This window comes from Drosophila yakuba, chromosome 3L (genome assembly GCF_016746365.2).
Source record: "Drosophila yakuba strain Tai18E2 chromosome 3L, Prin_Dyak_Tai18E2_2.1, whole genome shotgun sequence".
In the NCBI taxonomy this organism is placed as follows: domain Eukaryota; kingdom Metazoa; phylum Arthropoda; class Insecta; order Diptera; family Drosophilidae; genus Drosophila; species Drosophila yakuba.
In genome coordinates, this window is record NC_052529.2 from 3,572,255 (window position 1) to 3,592,797 (window position 20,543).

Sequence of the window (20,543 nt, forward strand, 5' to 3'; positions counted from 1 at the left end):
TTTTTCAATAGTTTTCTAAAAATATGTTTTTTATTATTGTTTCTTTTTTAGTTTTACTGTGATGCGTCTTGACTTTGAGAAAAGTGTGTGAGTATCTCCCACACGTACGTACATACATATAATAAACTATATAGGGGATATGATCGGATTGTGTTATGTTGGTTACCCTATGTGTGTCTTTTCTTTATAGGCATTGTCGTTTATCATGTACATCGAACACGTTTACTCTTATTTACAAAATATTAATCGATAAAAATGCATCATTTCATGGTTTTTGTTATGTTTTTTGTTTTGCGTTACTGGTTTGCCTGGCCAATAATTTAAATAAATTAGAAAATTGCATAAAACTAAGCTAAATGAAGAATCCATATCGAGTGTTGTTCAGTGTCTGTTTGTGGGTATAAATAAATAGTTTCGATGGTTTAGATGAGTAGAATAAATAGTCGAAATGGGGGCGAAGTGTGGGTGGTGGTGTAGTTGGTGGTGGTGGTAGTGTGTCTTTTGTGGCGTGTGGTGTTAGATGTGGATTAGGGTTGTGCCCAGTGGCTCAATTGACAAACATCACTGGCTCAAAGGGCATCGGGATGACCCCCTTTGATAGCAAGGTGGCAATTGGGCGTGGCAAGGGCGCAGCTAAGGTCATAATAAATAAATAAATAATTTTTAAATATCCACTTAAATGCTACTCAAAAATCGTTTCGAATATGATTGGGTAAAGCGATAGAGTTGAAGGGTTCGGAAGACAGCGACTCAATCAGTTGTTGATAAATGCTGAACGCAAGTGGTTGGAGTGCAAAAGTTTTGGGTGGTGCAGGTGGTGCAGTTTCCTACCACAGCGGCATGGGGCGTTGCCGGGCCAAGAATGCGGGCAGACTGGCAGCAGTCGGGGCGGGACAACCTAAAATATGAATGAAAAAATGGATTAATATAAGGTAAATATGGTGTTAAGAGTTCCATTTCGTTACTTACGGCACACGGCGCAGGTTTGCTCGTCGGTGCCATCGCCGCAGCCATCCCGTCCAGAGCAGACGATGGCGGTGGAGCGGCACAGTCCGTTGCTGCAGCGGTGCGGGCAGTAGGCGTCCGCCTCCCGCCGCCCACCGCCGAGCAGACCGCCCGCCTCGATGAGGCGCATGAAGAGATTGGGTAGGGCGCGGGAGCCACAGAGATGCGGCGGCTCGTCGCTGCCGTCCTTGCAGGACACGATCGCATTGCAGTACTCGTACTCCGGCAGGCACTCGCCGCTGCCGCAGCGGAAGGTGTGCGGTGGACATGCGTTGCCGCCCTTCAGGCTGCCATCGCAGCCCAGCTCGTCCTCGCCATGTGGACACTGCCGTCGTCCATCGCACAGTGCAGCACGCGAGATGCAGCGACCGCTGCGCTGGCAGCGGAACGATTCCGTGGGGCAGGTCTGGTTGAGGCGGGCATTGTGGGTGCACTCCTCGTCGGAGGCGTCATTGCAGTCGGCGCGGCCGTCGCACACAAAGAACCACGAGATGCACACGCCACTCGAGCGGCACTGAATTGGGAATTTGGAGTTAGAATTTATGTTTATATTTTATCCCCGTTTAATAACTCACCTGGAATGTGCCCGGACTGCATCCGGTTCTCTCGGCGCTGCACTGCGTTCCCTCATCTCCGGCAGCGCAATCGCAGACTCCGCGTCCATTGCACACGGTATGGGGATCAGCCAACTGGCACTGACGATCGCTGCTGCAGGCCAATCCCAGGGAAACGGCTTCCAGACCCAAGTCCACGCGCTTGCGCAACTCCGTGCCGGGCTTGATGAGAGGCAGAGATGCTGGAGGAATGGCGGCCGGAGCAACGGGTTCCGGAGTGGGTTCATCGGCGGTCATCAGGGGCATCAGCGTGGTCACCACGGGAGCGGCGGGCTCCATTAGGGTCACCCGACTGGCCAGGCCCAACATGGTCTGGGTGGTGATTTCGACAATGTCAGCAGGATTGGGTGTGGCCTCCTCATGTGGGATGGCATGAGCGGCGGGCTCCTCTTCCTCAATATGGTTGTTGTCCAGCTCCTGCAGACCATCGATGCTGGTGGTGGCTTCCAGGATGAGACTCTCGGATTCCAGCTCATTGAAGCGGTTCGGCACGGAGTGATCGGTTAGATCGAAGGGCAGTTCCTCGGGCGACAAGGTGTGCTCCTCCTCGGGCTCGGGCTCCTGGAACTTCTCGGTGGTGGCTTCTGCAGGCAGGGCTTCGGTTTCTACTTCCTTAAGGGGTTCCTCTTCCTTTGGGGCTTCCGCATCATCCTGCTGCTGTTCCTCTTCATTCTGCTGGTGCTCCTCTTCTTGTTCCTGGTGCTCCTCGTCCACGGGCGTGTGCTCCTCTTCACTGGGAATGGGATGTTCCTCCTCTAGAGCAATTGGTGGTTCTGTTCTCACTTCATTAGATTCCGGGGCATCCTCCTCATCCTTAGCTGCCTCTGCAAACAGTTCGGGAATAACAGTTTCTGGTTCTCCAGACGGATGCACTTGCTCGGCATGATCCTGGGTCTCATCGGCTTCAGCCTGAAGATCCGAAATGGCTTCATGTGCGTGCTCCTCCTCGTTCTCCGAATTGGCCTCCACCATGGGAACCGTTTGCGCGGGTTGTTGGCCAAATGGAACTGGGGGCACCGTGCTGTCGCCTTCCAACATCAGGTCGCTCAGGATATCGGCAATGCTCTCGCTCTCATGGAAGTTCTGGGGATCATGTTCGGGATCGTGTTCCTCGCTCACAATGGCAATAGGTGCATCTGCAGTCTCAGGTGCCTCTGGTTCCTCTGGAGTCTCTGGATCCTCTGGTGCCTCTGGTTCCTCTGGTTCCTCTGGTGCCTCTGGAGCCTCTGGAGCCTCTGGAGCCAGAGTGGATTCGCGAGAGTCGAATTCTTGCGCCTCAATAGCAGCTGTAGTTTCTTCCGGCTGGGAAAGTTCCTGTAGATGCTCCACACTGGTGTAGTCCACTTCTGGCTTGGCCAGCTCCTGTTCCTCGGGAACAGCTGCGGTTTCCTCTTGCACTGGCGATGCCTCCTCCACTGGCGCATGTTGTGGTTCCGGGATGTGTTGCTCTTCTTCAGTGGGTTCGGCTCCCTGGATAATGTTGTCATTCTCGTTTTTTTCGATCTCCACTTCATCTTGCTCCACGCTTATCTCTGGAGATGTCTGAGCACTTTCACTGGCCTCGGTTTCCGTTTCCACTTCGGGTGCAACCTCCGTCTGAGCAGGTTCCTCGGTGGCTTCCACCGAGATGTCGGCATCATCGCTCTTAATTGGCAGCTCTGGCTCGGCCTGATCCGCATCCACCTGCGACACCTCGTCATTAGTGGGCTCAATTTCTGGCTCGACTTCTGCCTCTGGCACTTGAATACGCTCGGTTATCGCCACTGGCTCCTCCTCGACATGGTCGGCTGTCTGTGGTTCGATCTCTTTCTCGGTGGCTGATGTGGTTTCCAGATCCGCCTGGGGCTCTGCAATTGCTTCCGACACTTCGGGCGTCTTAATTGCATTTGCATTTTCCTCGGGCTCCACCTGCTGCTCCTCCCCATGTGCCAGTGCCGCCTCTTCAATTTCCTCCTCATCCTGCTGCTGCTGCTGTTGCTGCTGTTGCTCGAGGAGCTCGGTGGTATTCTCGGCGACTTCTGGTTGTTCTGTGGTCGGCTCTGGTTCTATTTCCACTGGCGCCAATTCATCATCATTTGTTGGGTATGTCAATTGTTCGTGCTCCGCTTCGGTGATTGCCTCCACCTCCTGCTGGTCGTGATCTTGGTCGGGTTTCTCCGTTGTGGCTTCATCTGCATCTTGATGGATTTCCACCACCTGCTCGGGCTGTTTTTCTTCGATCTCCTCCAGCTGCAGAGGGGCTGGTTCGGTGACTTGGTCTTGATTTAATTGATTGGCTTCATTTAAATCATCTTCGCCACTTGTCGGCTTGATGTCGGCGCTTTGTTCCACCTGATCGATCTCGGATTCCACATCTGGTTTGGCTTCTGTGGCCGGCAGCTCCACTTCTGCGGCTTCGGTCGCTGGCGTTTCTTCTATTTCTTTTTCTATTTCCATTTCGGTGTGCGGCTCCTCTGGTTTGCCCACCTCGTCGACGACTGGGCTTTCACTCTCCACCTGGGCTGGCTGTTCGATCTTCAACGCTTCTGTTGGCTCCTCCTGCTTGGGCGGCTCCACTTCATCGTCGTGGCTGGCTACTGCAACATCCAGCTCATGATCTCCAGATGCCAGATCCTCAGGTGTCTCTTCCTCCTCCGGTTTCTCGTCGTCAGCCACGTCGGCTGCCTTCGTCACACTTTCGATTTCGGCTTCATTAACCGGGATCAGTTCTTCATCGGCCACAGTCTGGGATGTCTCTGGCTCCCCATCCTCCTGCAGCAGCTGCGTCTGGATCTGGTGCTCGGTGCTAGACTCTGCATCAGTCTCGCTCTCGGTGTCGATGGGCACCACCTCCTCATTAATGGCTGGGTGTACCACCTCTGTCTCCTTCTCATCTTCAGGCTTGGCTGGCTCAACTTCATCCACTGAGGTTTCATAATCGAATTTCATGGTATCGTCGATGGGCGATGAGGCAATCTCTTCGCCACCCGAGGCCTCAGCAGCCTCCTCATCCGCTTCGATGGGCACGAGTTCAGGTGCCACAGGGGTCTCTTCGTGCTCAGGTTGATCCACTGTCAGCTCTGGAGCTTCTGTAGCTTCTGTAGCTTCTGCCTTGTCATTGTGCTCCTCCGTGTACTCCTCGTCGATCTTGTATGGATAATCCTCGGTGGGTCCAGCCTCAGTTTCCTGCTCCGCATTGATGGCATCCTCGGTTGGTACATCGGCGGGCGTGAGCAGCTGTTGGACTCCAGTGGTGGCATCTTGGGAGAATTGTGGCAGCTCTGTGTCACTTGGTTGGGCTACGACTTGTTGATGCTGCTGCTCCTCCACTTGGTTTTGATGCTGCTCCACCCTGTGTTGCTCCTCCTCTTGATGTTTCTGCTCCTCCTCTTGATGTTTCTGTTCCTCCTCCTGATGCTGCTGCTCCTCCAATTGATTTTGCTGCTGTGTCAGTTCGGTCTCCTCGTGGGCCAGGTCCACAGCCTCCAATTTCTCACCATTATCAACCTCAACGACCTCGGGTCTCAGCTTGGTGGTCTCACCATCGTCTTCCTCCAGTGATTGCTCCTCCACGCTGGCTGGCAACTCATCTTCTAGGAGAATGGGAGCAGCAGTTGTCGTGGTCGTTGTTGTTCCTCTGGTTGTTGTTGGTGGTGGTGCTGGAGTGGTGGTCGTTGTCGTCGTTGTTCTTCTCGTGGTTCTAGTTGTCGGCCTAGGAGTGGTTGTCGTTGTCGTTGTACTAGTGGTAGTGGTACTGCTGGCTGGCTGCTCCACCTTCTGGATGGCCTGTTCCTGATTCTGATCCTCCTGATCCGCCGCTGGGGCCACACAGAGACCACCCACCATTTTGGCCGGACTGGTGCACTGGCAGCGTCCGAAGAGATTCGGGATGAGGAAGTCGCAGTGGGTGCGGGTGTCGAACATTTGACAGTGGGCGTGGCTGTAGCAAACGGCACCAGGATGGGCAGCTGCGGATGGGGGATAAAGATCGTTCGCGAAAAGTTCTCATCAGATACTTAAATATATTCCTGCACTGGCTCTGAAGTGTTGTATGTGTGTGTGTGGGGTTTTTTTTAAAGGAGGGGATGGGATATGTTATTAAGCTAACCGTAAACCGAACTCCAAGCACCAAATGCATATTAAAATCTCATCATCATCATCATGAGCAGCCACACCAGAACAAGGAGGAGCTGCAGCCGCCACAAGAACAAGAACAAGAACAAGACCAACATCAAAACATTAGCCCGCCTTCGACAAGCCTAATAACCGTCAATAAAGTCAACTGCAACTGCAACAGCAGCAACGCATGGCCGAAAGAGAAGTGCAAAGAGTAGCCGAGATTGGTGCAGAGTAAAAAAAAAAATACTCCTAAACTCTGATAATATATAGACAATTGAAAAATGAAATTAACTATCTAAATAAAATTCGAAAATTCAAATAATATTTCTTAGAAAAGACCTACATGTTTCTCAAGCTAACACTGTTGTTAAGTTAATGCATGCATATGAATATAATGTGATTTGCAATGACATTTTGAAACAATAAAACCAAACTAGTGAGCATATTTTCTTTCTCTGCACTACTGACTAAGAAGGGGATCAGATGGGAACCAGAAGATGACGCTGACGCTGAAACGTCGGTGACGTCGCCCATTCCCATTACCGTTGCTCATCAGCATTCCACTCGCCGATAGCTGGCTAAAAAGAGACGGCGACTCTTGAATGCACCGATGAAGACTGCGAAGACTGCGAAGACTGAGCCAACTGAGCCACCTGCGTGTCTGCCACTGTCCTCCGCTGGAATCTCAGCTCTGACCCACTTTCCGGCCTGCCGCTCCAACTTGTTTTCACTTGTTTCGTTTTTGGCTTGCCAGCTAGCAACTTGCAACTAGCAACTTGCAACTAGCAACTCGCAGCTAGCAACTTGCAACTTGCAACTAGCAACTGACGACATGCCATTTACCATTTCACTGGCCAAAACTGCAGCCACCTGCAGTTGCCCTTTGGGCAGTGTCTCGCCAAGGAGATCCATTTCCATTTCCATTTCCATTTTCATTTCCACTATCCCCCAGTTGGCCATTCAATTCGATGGGAATCCGAGCAAGATCATAAATCGCTATACCCTTTACGATTACTCCCGGGAATTTCGGCCACACAAAATCCGACATTTGTCGGCAAACTCACAAAAGGCTCTGACTTTGGCTCTGACTTTGGCATTGGCATTGGCCATTGGGGAACCGGTTGAGAGCGGTGGCTCCAAGGCGCATAAAAGGCATACGGCCAACGTGGCGTATACTTAACGAATGCACCGCCTGACACTGACACTGCGCTCTGAGATCTGAGATCTGCGCTCTGCCATTTCTAGTGCCACTGCCACTGCCATTGCCATTGCCATTCCAAATGCGAGTAACTCAAACGTGTCTTGCCGCAGTTTGACACCAATATGGAATCAAACGGGGAGCTGGAGGAATCCAAAAGGGGGGTTTTCACTGCAGACCCCAAGCTGTTGGCCCCATCTTTCACTTTTATATAACAGCATTAGAAGCGGTCACACACGAAAAAAAATATCTTTATCTATTGAGCTGTCAACTATCTTAGTAATTAGATGTGACATGACTTTGCACTAAGAAATCCTTAACTGAATGTACTCCTAAAATATGAAAAGATATTAATACATTTGCAAAGTGGCACAAGATTTAAGCTGTGTGTATTTCCCATGTGCAGCCGCATTGTTCCATCTTGGGCAGGAGGCGACGCCTCTGATCTGGCCACCAAAAACGATGATCGATAGGCTGGGGGGCCAATGCCATGGCCATGGCCACAACCACAGCCACTTAGCGCTGGCCCCGCCCCTTTTTGGGGCAGCTGGTGTGACAGGTTGCAAGCATGCGAATCGCTGCACGACTGCCACTGCTAACCTAACCCACTTCGATTACGGCTAAAGCCGCTCTGCGAGATCTCCGCGACGCGTGTGAAAATTGGCCAATGGATCTGGGATCTTCGAGATCTTCGGCTTGGCACGACGGGGAAGCTAGGCATCATAAACAATAATTTCCATCGAAATCGCTGCTTCCTCGGCTTTATTGTGTTTGGTTTGAGTCGCCGCCGGTGGCCGGAATTAAAAAAAAACTGTGTCAACCGCCTGGCACGCACAGATACTGAGATACAAATGTATCTCAATCTGAAGCGGCATTCCTGCGGCTATAATAAGTCTACTTATGCTGTCGACTTTCATTAGGCGCAATCGCCAATTGCAATTGCCACGCAAAAAGTTTGAGTTCTCAAAAACAAAAAAAAAAAATGTTTTAATTAATAGCAGCGATTTGCATTTGGGTGGAAATGAATGGTACTGGTAAATATGAAGTCTTTTTTTTTGTTTTTTTGGCTATTATTATTGTCTTCTTACGGAAGTCGAGTGTTCCACATAATTTGCATGCAATTTGGCATTTGGCGCAATTTAGTTTGAAATGGCCATTCAAGAAAGATTGTTTCGTATTTCCACGTCTTTTTGTTTCCAGCCGCAAATTAACACAGTTTGACTGGCTGCTTTTGTGGGTCATGCGAAATGAAATGGAATTTTTCGGTGGCTTTTGCTTTTGGTCGTTTCTTTCTTTCTATTTTAACTATTTTTTTTTGTATTTTTTTGTTTTTGGGTGCAAGGTGTCGCAATGGAAAGTATTCTCCCTGTTTTGGTGTGGCGAAGGTGTTGAGGCAGGAAGAAAGTGAGCCGAGTGGCTGGGGAGAGTGACTAGGAGATTTCCTATGCCTTATATAATGAGTGTCGGGAATGCCATAAATGCTGGCACAAAAACATGTTGAATACCATTGTATAGGAAAACAGAGCTTTACGAGAAACCAGTTTTCATCATTTCTCTGAAAGAGGCGTTTAAGAACGTGTAAACAAATGTATGGCCTAAATGGTTTTTACCATTTTTGCAAGGCTTTTACATTCAATTAAAATAATAGCAAAGTAGGTAGGATATTTTTACATTCAATCAAAATAATTGCAAAATTTTGTAGGATATTTTTACATTCAATCATAATAATAGCTAAGTTGGTAGGACATTTTTACATTCAATCAAAATAATAGCAAAGTTGGTAGGATGTTTTGGAGTAAAATGACTTGCAGTTGAGCATCAGAAACAGGAGAAAAAACGAGCATTTCTGATCTAGTTCTTGAGTAAGATCTCTTTCCACAGAATACTGAAACTCTTGGCACTATTCAAGTGATTTTATTTCGCAGTGCACCTGCTGATCCGCGACGTCAGAGTGGTTCACTTTTCCTGCAACTTTGTATGCAGAAGATCTCGATCTGGCTGACAGTCGCAGCCTCCGTTGTTTGGCCGTGTGTCTGGACTATCTGTTCATTATCTGTTTGCTACTTATGCCACACTATAGCATGCCATTCTATATATATTTGGCATACTTCTTGTTGCTGCCCGAGAAACGGGGAGAGTAGAGTAGAGTAGACTAAAGAGCCATACGGGGATGCGAAGGGGGAGTTGTCATATGTGCATATATAACTCATAAAGATCGGAGGAGATGGAGATGAAGATGGAGGAAGTGGCTCATTGTTGGTGGTGCATGGTGGTTGGTGGATGGTGGATGGTGGATGGTAGTGGCTCGTTAAGAGCGGCTGGCTAGCAAACACAAAAACGGGTAACCGAATGAGCCAATCCCGGAATGGGCTTGGGCCCATTGGATGGGTTAAGGTGCATGGGAAACTGGAACAAGTGGCCAAATGGAAAGCCTGACAAGCCAAACAAAATCTGGCACACCACTTGCTTCACTTGACCCGACGGCTGAGCGGCATGGCGATGGGATGAAGTGAATGGCCAATCCCAAATGTGGCAGCATTTTTGTCAACTGCATACAAAAGTTTTTTGGCTTCTCTTTCACCCGGGAATTCCACCGATAAGTTTGTCCTCCTCTTAAGATTTATATATATATATAGATTTTTTCTCCATCTCTTTCCAGCTGAGAACTAATTGGACTTTCCTGAACTTTCTTTTCTTTATTTTTTTTTTTTTTGCATTGGCGGCTAATCAGTGCAATTTAATTACGAGTCGAGGCAATTAGCCATGTAAAGTAGCCAAAGATACAAATCAAAAGGGGAACTCTTGGCTTTAAAGAGACAGAAAAGGCTGCCCTGGCAGGATGTCTCTGGTGAAAGGTTCACTCCTCTCTATCTCTCTCTCGAATTCTCCGGCCTCCTCTTTCTTTTATTGTGTTTTTGGTGAAAGTATCTCATAAATGACTGGCTTGCCACTTCTTGCACTTGCCACAAATTCCCCGCTACACACGAAACAATTGAGAGAGGCAAATATGCCATTAGTCTTTATCGCCAACTTTTGCCGATCTTATAACTTCAAAGAGTTCTACTTACTGGTGTTTATCTTCAAAGTAAAAACCTAATATCAATTTATGAAAGATATCCTCTACATTTAGCTTCGTGTACCTTTAGCTCATTCTACACACAACTGACCAACTTCAGTCTTTGTCATTAAAATTACGCCTAATTAAATACCAAGACCACTCGCTACCAGCTGTCCTGCCACGCCCCCTTCTCCACATTTAAAAGTATTTATGTAGAGTTCTTATGCTATATAATTAAGTCAGCCACCAGAGAAGTGAGGGGAGGCCTACTCTGCAACATCAGGTGAATGGCAATGACACGAACTGCGCCAGATGCAGTGCCTCCAGGTCCACGATCGTGCCTCATTGCTCTGCTTTTGGCGTGTTCAAACTCAAAAGGAGCAGAGGAGGGGAAAAGGGGATAACCCCGCCATATGGCCTCTCGATTCTAGTCAACATTCTAATCAGATTAACGCCACTTGGCGCCAATGTGCCAAAAGGAAGTGAACCGCATTCAAACTAGATTGCAATCAGTGCAGGGATGGCAGCAGTTCCCAGTCCCTACGATCATTATTACTGCGCTTTAATTCTCAGTCACTGTTTTTATTCAATTACTAGGACAAAGTTTTAACTAAAGCATCAGGGTTTTTAAATAAAGTAAAGTTGTAACTAAAGCTACAGATTTTTAAAATAAAGTTTGTAATGAATCTGAGGTCTGAATCAGAACTTAAAGAAGTAAAAGAATTTGAATTTTCTTTCTTCCGTAAACTAGAGCAATAAAAGGAATGGGTTTATCCAAGCTAGCAAGCAATTAAAAATAAATAATCCAACAGTGACTAAAACTTTTAACGATAGTAACTCAAAGAAAATAGCATTGCTCTAAACCTCATTAATCTTTTCTCCATAAATTTGATAGCAACTTGACTTTTTGTCCCTACTAATGCGTTATTCACTAGATGAGTCACATGCCAATGATTTATTCCCAAGTGTGCCATATGAGTCACTTGTTTATATTCGCTGCCCAGAGCCCTAGGCGATTTCAGTTGCATCTTGGACGGGGGCCAAGAATCTGAAAATGTATCTTTAACACATCGCAGTGCGCAAACAGAAACCCAAACACTTGGCTAAGAGAGATCGAAGTCAAACATTTACATTTTACATTTAAGGTTTAACGTTTAAGGCTTTTCACGTTCAACGATCTGCAGTTGGTGGTTGGTGGTGTCTGGGTTTCCACCACTGGCTGTTGGCCAGTTCTTGGAAGATTAACCAATTATGCGTATAATTAGTGACACGATTGTCTTGTTTGGTCGGGGGCATTTTCATCGTTATTGTTATTGTTATTGTTACACAGCCATTCTTCAGTGTTATGGCCGTGTTAATTGCCAGTGTCAAGTGCCAAGAAATAGGAAATGGTAGTGTATACACCATGCTCTATGTATATATACTCGTATAAGTACTACATATATGCTGGGCATTGCGTGACATTCCAGGGACACATAGGCATAGGAGAAATGATAAGCAATCAGAGATGGGGATTATTAGTCGGCTGCCCGGCTGTCCGTTTATTGCAATACACCAAAAGACCGCATGCCAAACAGTTAATTATATTATCTATGTGGTATGGTGGTATGTGAGTAAGTAGTCCCGGGCAATCTGGTGAGGATTAGGGCCACAATAGCTGGCCAGCAGTCGGCTGATACTTACGTCCCAGACAGGTGTGCTTGCGGAACTGCAGGAATCCCTCGACGCAGCGGCATGCCCCCTCCAGACAACTGCTATTGGCCACCTTCATGGAGCACTGCTCGCTCAGCTGGCAGTCGCCGCCAAGGAGTTGGGCTGCAAAATACAGAAATATCATTAAAAATTCACCAAAGTCTAGTTTTAACATCTGTATTGAATGGAAACGTTTCTTGGTAATATATAATGATGCCTGCAGAAGACATGAAAGCTTTAAATTATATTTAAACGCCTCATTTGGGAGAAAATTCCAAGTTATTTCTATGGAATAACCTATGGCAAATGCCACACGAAAAGCCGAAGAGTTTGATTTGTTTTAGTGTGCTACTAAAACCAATCTTAATACGTTCCATGAATAACACTTAATTTTTAGCTGAGAAGTACGAAGTGCTTAGAATACAACTTGAACATCATGCATTCCAGACATCTCACACGATTTGCATTACTAATTTTGAGTCAGGAAATCGTTAGAATTGTTTTCTCTGTGTAAAGAAAGTCGCAGTGTGCAGAGTGCATCTAACGGTTCTTCTGTGGACAAACACACACACACATCACCGCCCCATTGTTTGCCCGACAAACATTCTGTACGCCCACTTTGGGGTTAGCCAAAGATTGACTTTGCCTACTTACATGACAAACAGCGCTTGGAATCCAACTGGACAAAGTAGGGGGCGCACTCGCAGTATCCGAGGGCGGAGCAGCTGCTGCCCTTGATGAAATCCGTGCAGTCCATGTCATGCTGGCACTTGTCGCCCAGCTCCAGGGATCGACTCGCGTCCACGACTGTGAAGATGATCAGCAGCTGAAAGGATTCCACAAATTAGTCCAGTTCAAGTTAACAAGATAAACTGTAATGAGGATGGGATGATGATATGGAAGTCTATAGCTCTACCATTTAGTTTGACATTAGAAAAGATCCAGTTAAATCAGCTGCTCTTATATTTATTTTACTAACGATTAGCTACATCTGAAATTTGCAAGTGGCCCAGTTAGCTCACATAACACCTATGTATTTCCAAGGAATGCTGTATGATTACCTTCTTATAAGAAGCTACAATCAGCGTGGCCAGAAATGACTTAACGACCTGAACTATATGCAATCGCCTTAGATCTGTGATCTGTTATTTATTACATCACTTAATTCTTTCAATTAGGTGCCCAGCTTTGCATAGACCGTGATTAAGTCGGGCATAGATGGAGCACCATCCGAAACCGAAATCATCCGAAATGAGCCAACAAATTGGCCGGCATGACCAAGTCTTGACCAAGTCTGGTTTTGGAGTGCCGAACAAATTGCCCGACTACACGCAATTACCTGTGGGCCAAATGTCCGACGAAAGAGCCGTAAAATCCGTAGTTAATCGTAGCAGATCATACGAGCTGCGGTTTCTTCTTACATTTCTCCTCCACTTCTTAGCTTTATGAATGAAGTGCGATGTGTGTAAAAGTATCTTGTATCTGGTATCTGCGGCACCAGCGAGCTGTGCTTTTGTTGTGACGCAGACACACAGTTAACGTTATATCAGATGCTACAGAGATACTCCAGCCGGAGTTGTAAAACAAAATTAACAGTTGCCTGAGCACCGTGCCACGCCCATCCGCGAAGGCGGGCTGGTGGCATAGCCCAAGATCTATAATTCTAAAACACAAAGTAAGAGAGAAACAAACAAGGGTGCCACACCTCATGTGTGTTTTTGGGCTCCATTCTCGCTCCTCTTTTTTTTATATTTCTTTTTTTTTTTTTTGCAGTTAGAACTGGCTAATAAATAAGCTGAATTTTGTGGCCATCGCAGGGTGCAATGTACTTTCTGCTCATCGCGAATGAGCGCCACACGCCATTAATTACAAGCCCGGCCCCTGAAACCGCCATTATCTAACCGAAACCAAAACCAAAACAGATACAGATACTTGTTAGAGTTAGGTAACTGGGTATCTTTCAAGAGGTTCTTTCTCGTTCTGGGTTTTTGGTTTTGCATACTGCCAAACGGTACCACGAACTCCCCCACCTTTGGTTCTCTGATTTTCTGCTTAAATTTGTTAACACATTAAATCCAATGATTACATAAAGTTAGCCAGTTAGCTTTCGCGGAAGGGGAATTCCCCGGTTTCGTTTCGTTTAATTGGTAAGAGCTCTGCGCGTTTTGGCTTCAAATTCCACAGACACGCAACTCCTTGGCATTTTGAACAAGTTGAGACATTATAATCACAGTTAGGATCGTTTGGCGAAATGCAACTTTGTTAGCTATTCGTAATTGTGATAAATGGTAATGTGAAATTGTTGCTAAGAAATCCGCGAAAATAACTACAAGTTTTGTAGACAAATGGATTTCATCTGCAAGTGATCTTCAAATGTTTCTGGTTCTGAAAAAGCGCAAAGTGTTTGTCTACAAAGAAATACTACAACATTTAAAGTATTGATATAAGTTTATTCATAAAAATCTCATGTCCTAAATGATTTTGATTTTCTATAAGAACACCCATATCAATAGCTTTCCCCCAAACATTAATTTGACTATTATGATAATTCCTTATGGGGTTTATTGAATAGAAAACCATTAACACTACTCCTTGGTTTCCCTCAATAATAATAAATAAATAAACTACACCACATAATCCCCAATAAGAGGTGTTTTCCTCGAGTCTCGAGATCAATTCGCCACTCATTCGCCGCTGCTCTATTCAAAACAACACTTGCAGCACTCCACAAGACCCATTGAAAATCCGAGGAGTATCGCTCAATGGGAGCAACAATACAAACAAGTGCGCGGAATGGGGAAAAAAGTATCTGTATCCGAATAGGAATTGGAATCACAAACAACCGCAGAACCAGAAATGAAACCACTCGAGCGCGGCGGCATCAATAAAATGTCAATAAACAGAGAAGAAATTGTTTAATTACGCTTTCGAGAGGCTTTCGAATAAAGAGAATGTGTTGACCACTATAGCCAAGTGTGCTTGTTGTGTTTGTTTCGATTTGACCCAATAACTCGGTAGTTACTTTCGTTATTGGCCCCCATTATTATCATCTTGCCCAAATGAAACAAAGATCTGCAGGCGAATTGCTAATAACCGTCAAGCCATGTCCACCTAGCCATTTGTAATCCTCCGCCAGGCCATTCATCTCCGTGGCCAAAAGGTGCGGTCTTTAAGGTCCAAGCTGCCAAAACCCCATTCATCACATGCGGCGTACTGACTTGGCTTATTTATTTTGCTGCCTATTTTTTGTGTGGAATTTGTTTTTTTTTTTTTTTGGGTTTACGACCAGTCTGCGCTAATGAAGACCCGTTGCAGTGGCATATTTTTTTGTTTCTGCAGTGATTGTAATTTAGAATCGTAAAAGAACAGCAAGAAAAGCTCGCCTCAGCAGCAGCAGCAGCAGCGAAAAAAAACGAGTAGATAAGTTTTCGTGTTTTACAAATTACTTTCGTACTCTTTTAATGATCGTCGGGCGCCAGACCGTCTGGTGACCTTTGGCCGGTCCGAATGCAGGTGGAGCGCCCAGATGCAGCGGCTCTTTCTGGCCAACTACTACTGGGCCTTCTGGCCATCTAGTGGCTTCTCTGGCTCTTCTGGCTCCTCTGGCTCTTCTGGCTCCTCTGGCTCTTCTAGCTCCTCTGGCCCAAGACTTAATGCACTTGGCTCGAAATGGGTTGAATGGGCAGGCCGAGGGCAGCAGCGAACCATAATAACAAACAACATCGAAACGGATAAATTGTTTGTTAGTCTTGGCTGGAGTGAAAAAAAAGTGCTGGAAGGAAATTTTCTCTCAAGTGCTGCAGTTGAGGAGCCCTTGGCCGATTGCTTTCTACCAAACAGATTCCATTGATTTAGCACCATGAATAGATTGTGCATCGCATGGGAAAATCTTATTCAATTACAAATCAGGGATTAAATTGAAATGAACCTTTTATAAGAACCTTTTATAAGGAAGTGCCAGTAAATATGCAAAAAATTCAAAAACAATCAAATTACAAATGGGTCTTGGTTAACAAATGAAGGGTATTCTTTTAATTTAATTGGAGAAAAAGTTAAAGAAAATTAGCAAATACGAGAGATTAGCTTATCTTGAAACTTTAATATAACTTTAATAAATTAACAGATAAGAAAAACCCTTTAACTTTACGTTGCTTTCTTGCAAGCTCAGCGAATTTCCGTTGTATTTCGTCTGCACCTTTCCCGCAATCCGAAAATAGCCAGGAAATTCAATAGAATTGTTTATTAATAGAAAAACTAGTTCCCATAGTACACCCATAATGACTCTTCCCGCAGTAATAATGATTAAGTGCCGGGCAATGAAATTTTATGAAGCAAATAATTCACTAAACCTAATGCCCACTCTTGAGCTTTGAGTTTTCTTTTTCTTAGTTTTTTTTTTCTCTCGGAATGAAGTTTGGTCCAGTGGAGCAAAAGGCAAGACGAAGACTCCCACCTTTTATTAGATTAATTTGCCCACATTACTCAGTCGGTGAAGTGGCGACCCCCAACCGAACAGAACCGACATCATCATGATCTTCGACGCCTGCCTATCCATCTATCAGCAACAATTTGACCCAATGGCCGACTTCACAGCTCTTTACCACCACACGAGGTGGAGAAAAAATATCTTGCGGAGCAGCGGCCCACGATTGAAGTGCCCACGCGATGAAAAAAAACCAAAAATTGTGCCAAAAAATGAATCTTTTGTTTGAGAAAGCGAAAAAATGGCTTAACAATGGACCTAGGCACTGACCAGGTGACAAACTTTTTGTGGAGCAATTTGAATTGGCAACGCCCCAAATGATGACTTTTGTATGGGGGAGTGCAATTTGATGTTTCGTCGTTAGTTATTTTTTTTTGGATTTTTTTTTTTTTGGCTTCAGATGAGTTGACTTACCGCTAAGAGCCGCTTAACCGTAAAAGCGTTTCCATTGAGCATTGCGATCGCAGGTTGCTTTCTCGATGTTGCTGACTGCCTCGCAGTCGCCGTCATTGCCGCTTCTGAATCTCCAAAGAAGCTGCTTTGGATCTCCCTGGGAAGGCTTTTCTCGCTTTTCCCTCCTTTTGTGTGTTTTTTCTTTTTGTTTTTCGATTTATCGGCCGCTTTTCATGGGTTATTTTCCTGTAGCTGGTATTCCTCTTGTTGCAGTCGTAAATATATGTTTTTCGCTGTGGAAAGGAGTCAGTTTGGTGAGGGGAGGCTTGACTTAAACTCTGAACTTTGAGGGTCAAAAACGGAACGAAAAGGTTTCTTCTCCTTTATTTCTTTCTATTTTTTTTTTTTTTTCATTTTGGGGTAAAGGAAATGCGCCCCACTAACAAGCAACAAAAAAGTACCAAAAAAAAGAGGGAAATAATAATAATAATAATTTCTGTTTTATTATTTTGCAGTTGAACCGGCCGGCTTGCGGCTCACACGCCCCTCATTCGCATTCAATGGGCATTCGAGCGGTGCGCGCAGTCGCTCCACTTTAAAACGAAAGACTTAGGCAGCGAACTTGCGCGTCAAGCGAAGAAAACCCGAAAATGGGAAATTAACACCTGAACCACCTAGCTCTTGTTTGGGCCACTAGGCCCTAAAACTTATTTCGTTTATTTCTCTCGACCGCTGTCTTTTGTTTTTTTTTGTGTTTTTTCTTCGGTTTTTGCTATTTTCACTTGCTGTGACGACCTTTGCCTGTCTCTTTGCCCCTCTTTCCCGCTCAGTTTCTTTTAATATATATTTTTTTTTTGGAATTCGGGTAACGTTTTTGTTGTATCTGTTCGTCGTTGTATCTGTTCGCCGCTGTTATAAAATTTCATTTTATTGCAATGCATGAGTCTGGGCCGCCGAGTTCGAGACTGGAAGACTGGAAGACTGAAAGACCGGGTCTGAGAATGTGGCGCTCTAGGGCATTACCGTTAGGCGGCTGAGAAGAACATGACAAAAAAAAAAAAACCGAGCTCTGCCTATATAAAACATCTACTAACTCCAGCATTTTATAACTTAATAAAAAATGTGAAAAATGGAAGGGAAAATGGAGCTGACAATGAGGCAGGGCCTAAGAGTTCGATTTAAATTGGTCTAAGGTGAGCTGGCCTGAGAACTAGTCGCTGCACAGAGAAAAACGTTAGGTTAACTTTAAAAATTTAAAATGAGGCTATTTTTCTATTTTGCATGGATAAGGATAACAGGCTTCATCAGACTTTTAGTCTTTCTGAAAAATGCTTTGGTATGTTTTTAATAAAAGGGGAATTCTTCATATTTTAGGAAAAACTGGAACCATATTCACACAACTATAAGATACATTCCATTCTTTCAATTTCAGAAATAGATGTGAAATTTAACCAAGCAAAAACCTGACTAAGTTATTGGTACTGAAGATTTGCATTTGGTTTAGGGCGGCGTTTGTGGGAGTGTCTGGACAACTGGCCGGCTCAATTGTGTGACCCAGTCAGCCTTGGAGATGCCGATGCATATATAGATGCAGATGGAGATGCAGATGGAGATGCAAATGGAACTGGAGATGGCGGAGATCTTCCGCAATCGATCAGCATGTGCAAAGTGTTGGGCTGGCGACCGCTGAAGAGCGAAGGGGATCAGCATTTTTAGTTTGCGGTTTTTGCGCTTGCTCTATCGGTCGCTGGGTCGTCATCAATGCGATGCGATGCGATGGCATAAGACGGTGTGGTGTGGTGCACCGAGAGCCAAATGCAACAGCCTGGCTAAGAAGCTGGCCGAGAGACACTCAAACAGCAAAAGCAAAAAGCAAAGAGCAGCGCGATTCTGGCACCGTTATGCACCCAATATGGCGACTCCACCACCAGCACATGTGCCAGTGGAGCTGGAGCTGGAGTTGGAGCTGAAGCTGGAGTTGGTGCCCAAGCCAAAGTTAAAGTTAAAGCTAAAGCCAGAACCGAGCTGATGCTGGACTGGCTTTGGGTGCATCTGCATCTGTTTGGTTCGGCTGTGTGTTCTGGTGCTGGTGCCACTGCCAATGCCACTGCATCTCACTGCATCTGCAACCGCATCTGCAGCAAACTGGACAGGAGAACGCTGCACTGTCTTCACTTGACTGCCTTCCCATGTATGTTTGTCTATCTGGACGCTCGCTGTTTGTTTGTTGCTTGGTTCGTTGGTTGGTTGGCTGGTTGGCTGGTTGGCTGGTTGGTTGGTTAGTTTGGTTTGTTTGTTTGTTTGTTTTCCTGGCGAGTGTGTCTGTCCGCAAGAAACTGACTGAAATTACACACAGTTGGCCCGATGGCCGCGCCTTAGTCCAATTCCAAAAAATATCCCTCGATCATTATTATTATTAGTATTATTTCCTCCTTTCTTTTTCTTTTTTTTTTTGCCGCTCGCTTGTTTCATAAATTCATAAACCATGGTTTTAGCTACCGTTTTTCTATTACTGGATTTTCGTTTGTCACACGCGTCGCGGCACTTTTGGTATATTGAGTTTTGGAAAACGTTTTCAGTTTAGTGTGCAAAGTGCAGCCACATCACACGAAGATGAGCTGAGCTGAGCTGGGCACGTCCGCACGTAACGATGGTCAGCAACGAACTGAAGAGGAGCCAGCCAGCCACGGACTTAAAGAACCAAGACAAGCAGCCGCGGTCGCAGTCGCGCCGCAGCAGCAACATCAGCGGCAGCAGCAGCAGCAACAGCAGCAACAGCAGCAACAACAGCAACATCAGCAGCAACAACAGCAACAGCAGCAACACGAGGCGAACTCTTGGCTGAAAAGAGAGCTTTTGGCCAAAGTCAAAGTCAAGGCAGCGAAGCTTTTGAAGACACGACAAGTGCCGAGCTCTTGGACTCACATGGTTGCTGTTGCTGCTGTTTGCTGTTGTTGCTGTTGTTGCTGTTGTTGGTGTTTGCTGCTGCTGCTGCGGTTTGCTGTTGCTGCTGCTGTGTTGCTGTGCGGCTGTTGCGAGTGATGTTGCTGCTGCTGCTATGCAAATGTGACCGCTGCACAGGCGCAGCAGCAGCAGCAAACGCGCTGCTTTATTTGTTTCTTTAATTATGAGTGTCAGGTGCGAGAGAGTGCGAACGCACAGATTAAGAGAGATAAACGGCGTAGCGTTTGTACACCTACACGCCGAAATCGCCACTTGTTGCTGCCCGGCAGCTGCATTCAGTTCGAAATTAACCGCTTCATCTTACAGTGCCACATCCATGGATCAAATGGGCCTAGTCACACGATTTCAATAAGGATAAACCTTTGAAAATCATATTTTGATACGTAATTTATAAAATGTATATACAAAGTAACAATCCAAATTTATCAAGTTATTAAACTGTTACAGCATATTACGTTAAGTGGTTAAATTTCACTTATATTTAAGCCTAAATATCTTGAAAATGTATCTTAAAACAACAAACCTAAAAATTTGTATTAAATTTGTTTGAAATTTCCTAATGCTGCTCTTCAATCTTAAAAATCTTAGAAAGTCACCAGTTTTAATGTGTCTTTTCTTTGATATTAATGAATATGATGTTTGAGGAAAGTACACTGTAGGTAGGCCCAACTGTAGTTGATTTTTGTTTTTCCACTTCCGTCACTTGAAGTTGAACCCGTGTTGCAATCGCAATGAGGCAAGTGAAGCAACTGAAATCGACTTGCGAAACGTTAAGAACAATCTTCCAAGTGAAAAGTGGAGGTGGAGGTGAGGATGGAAATGGGAATGGGAATGGGGATGATCGTGGTCGGATCCAACGCACTCCATTTGGCTGGGAGTCCAAAAACTATACAAATGCGTCTTCCCTAATTGAATAATGCCACGGCTGCCCTCCCTTTAAGTCGTTCGAGCTCTTTAAAATTTAAAATTATAATTTAATGGTTTTAAATTGGTCGCTTGGGGTGTAATTTTCGCATTTGAGTTCATTTTAAACAAACT

At 45.5% G+C, this 20,543-nt stretch overlaps 1 protein-coding gene across 2 annotated transcripts; it reads right to left on the reverse strand.

The window, feature by feature from the left end:
• Nucleotides 1-385: 385 nt before the first annotated feature.
• LOC6532725 (titin) lies at nucleotides 386-20,051 on the reverse strand. 2 transcript variants are annotated; one of them, XM_039373954.1, is made up of 7 exons: nucleotides 20,029-20,051; nucleotides 16,563-16,834; nucleotides 12,320-12,491; nucleotides 11,657-11,788; nucleotides 1,581-5,566; nucleotides 970-1,519; nucleotides 386-898 (listed from the first exon to the last, which is right to left on the reverse strand). In XM_039373954.1, the coding sequence occupies exons 2-7, from the start codon at nucleotides 16,656-16,658 to the stop codon at nucleotides 828-830; spliced, it is 5,007 nt and encodes a 1,668-aa protein (XP_039229888.1). In that variant the 5' UTR covers nucleotides 16,659-16,834; nucleotides 20,029-20,051; the 3' UTR covers nucleotides 386-827. The 2 variants fall into 2 exon arrangements, with proteins under 2 accessions (XP_039229888.1, XP_002093467.1); XM_002093431.4 differs by lacking the exon at nucleotides 20,029-20,051 and adding an exon at nucleotides 19,041-19,216.
• Nucleotides 20,052-20,543: the final 492 nt, after the last annotated feature.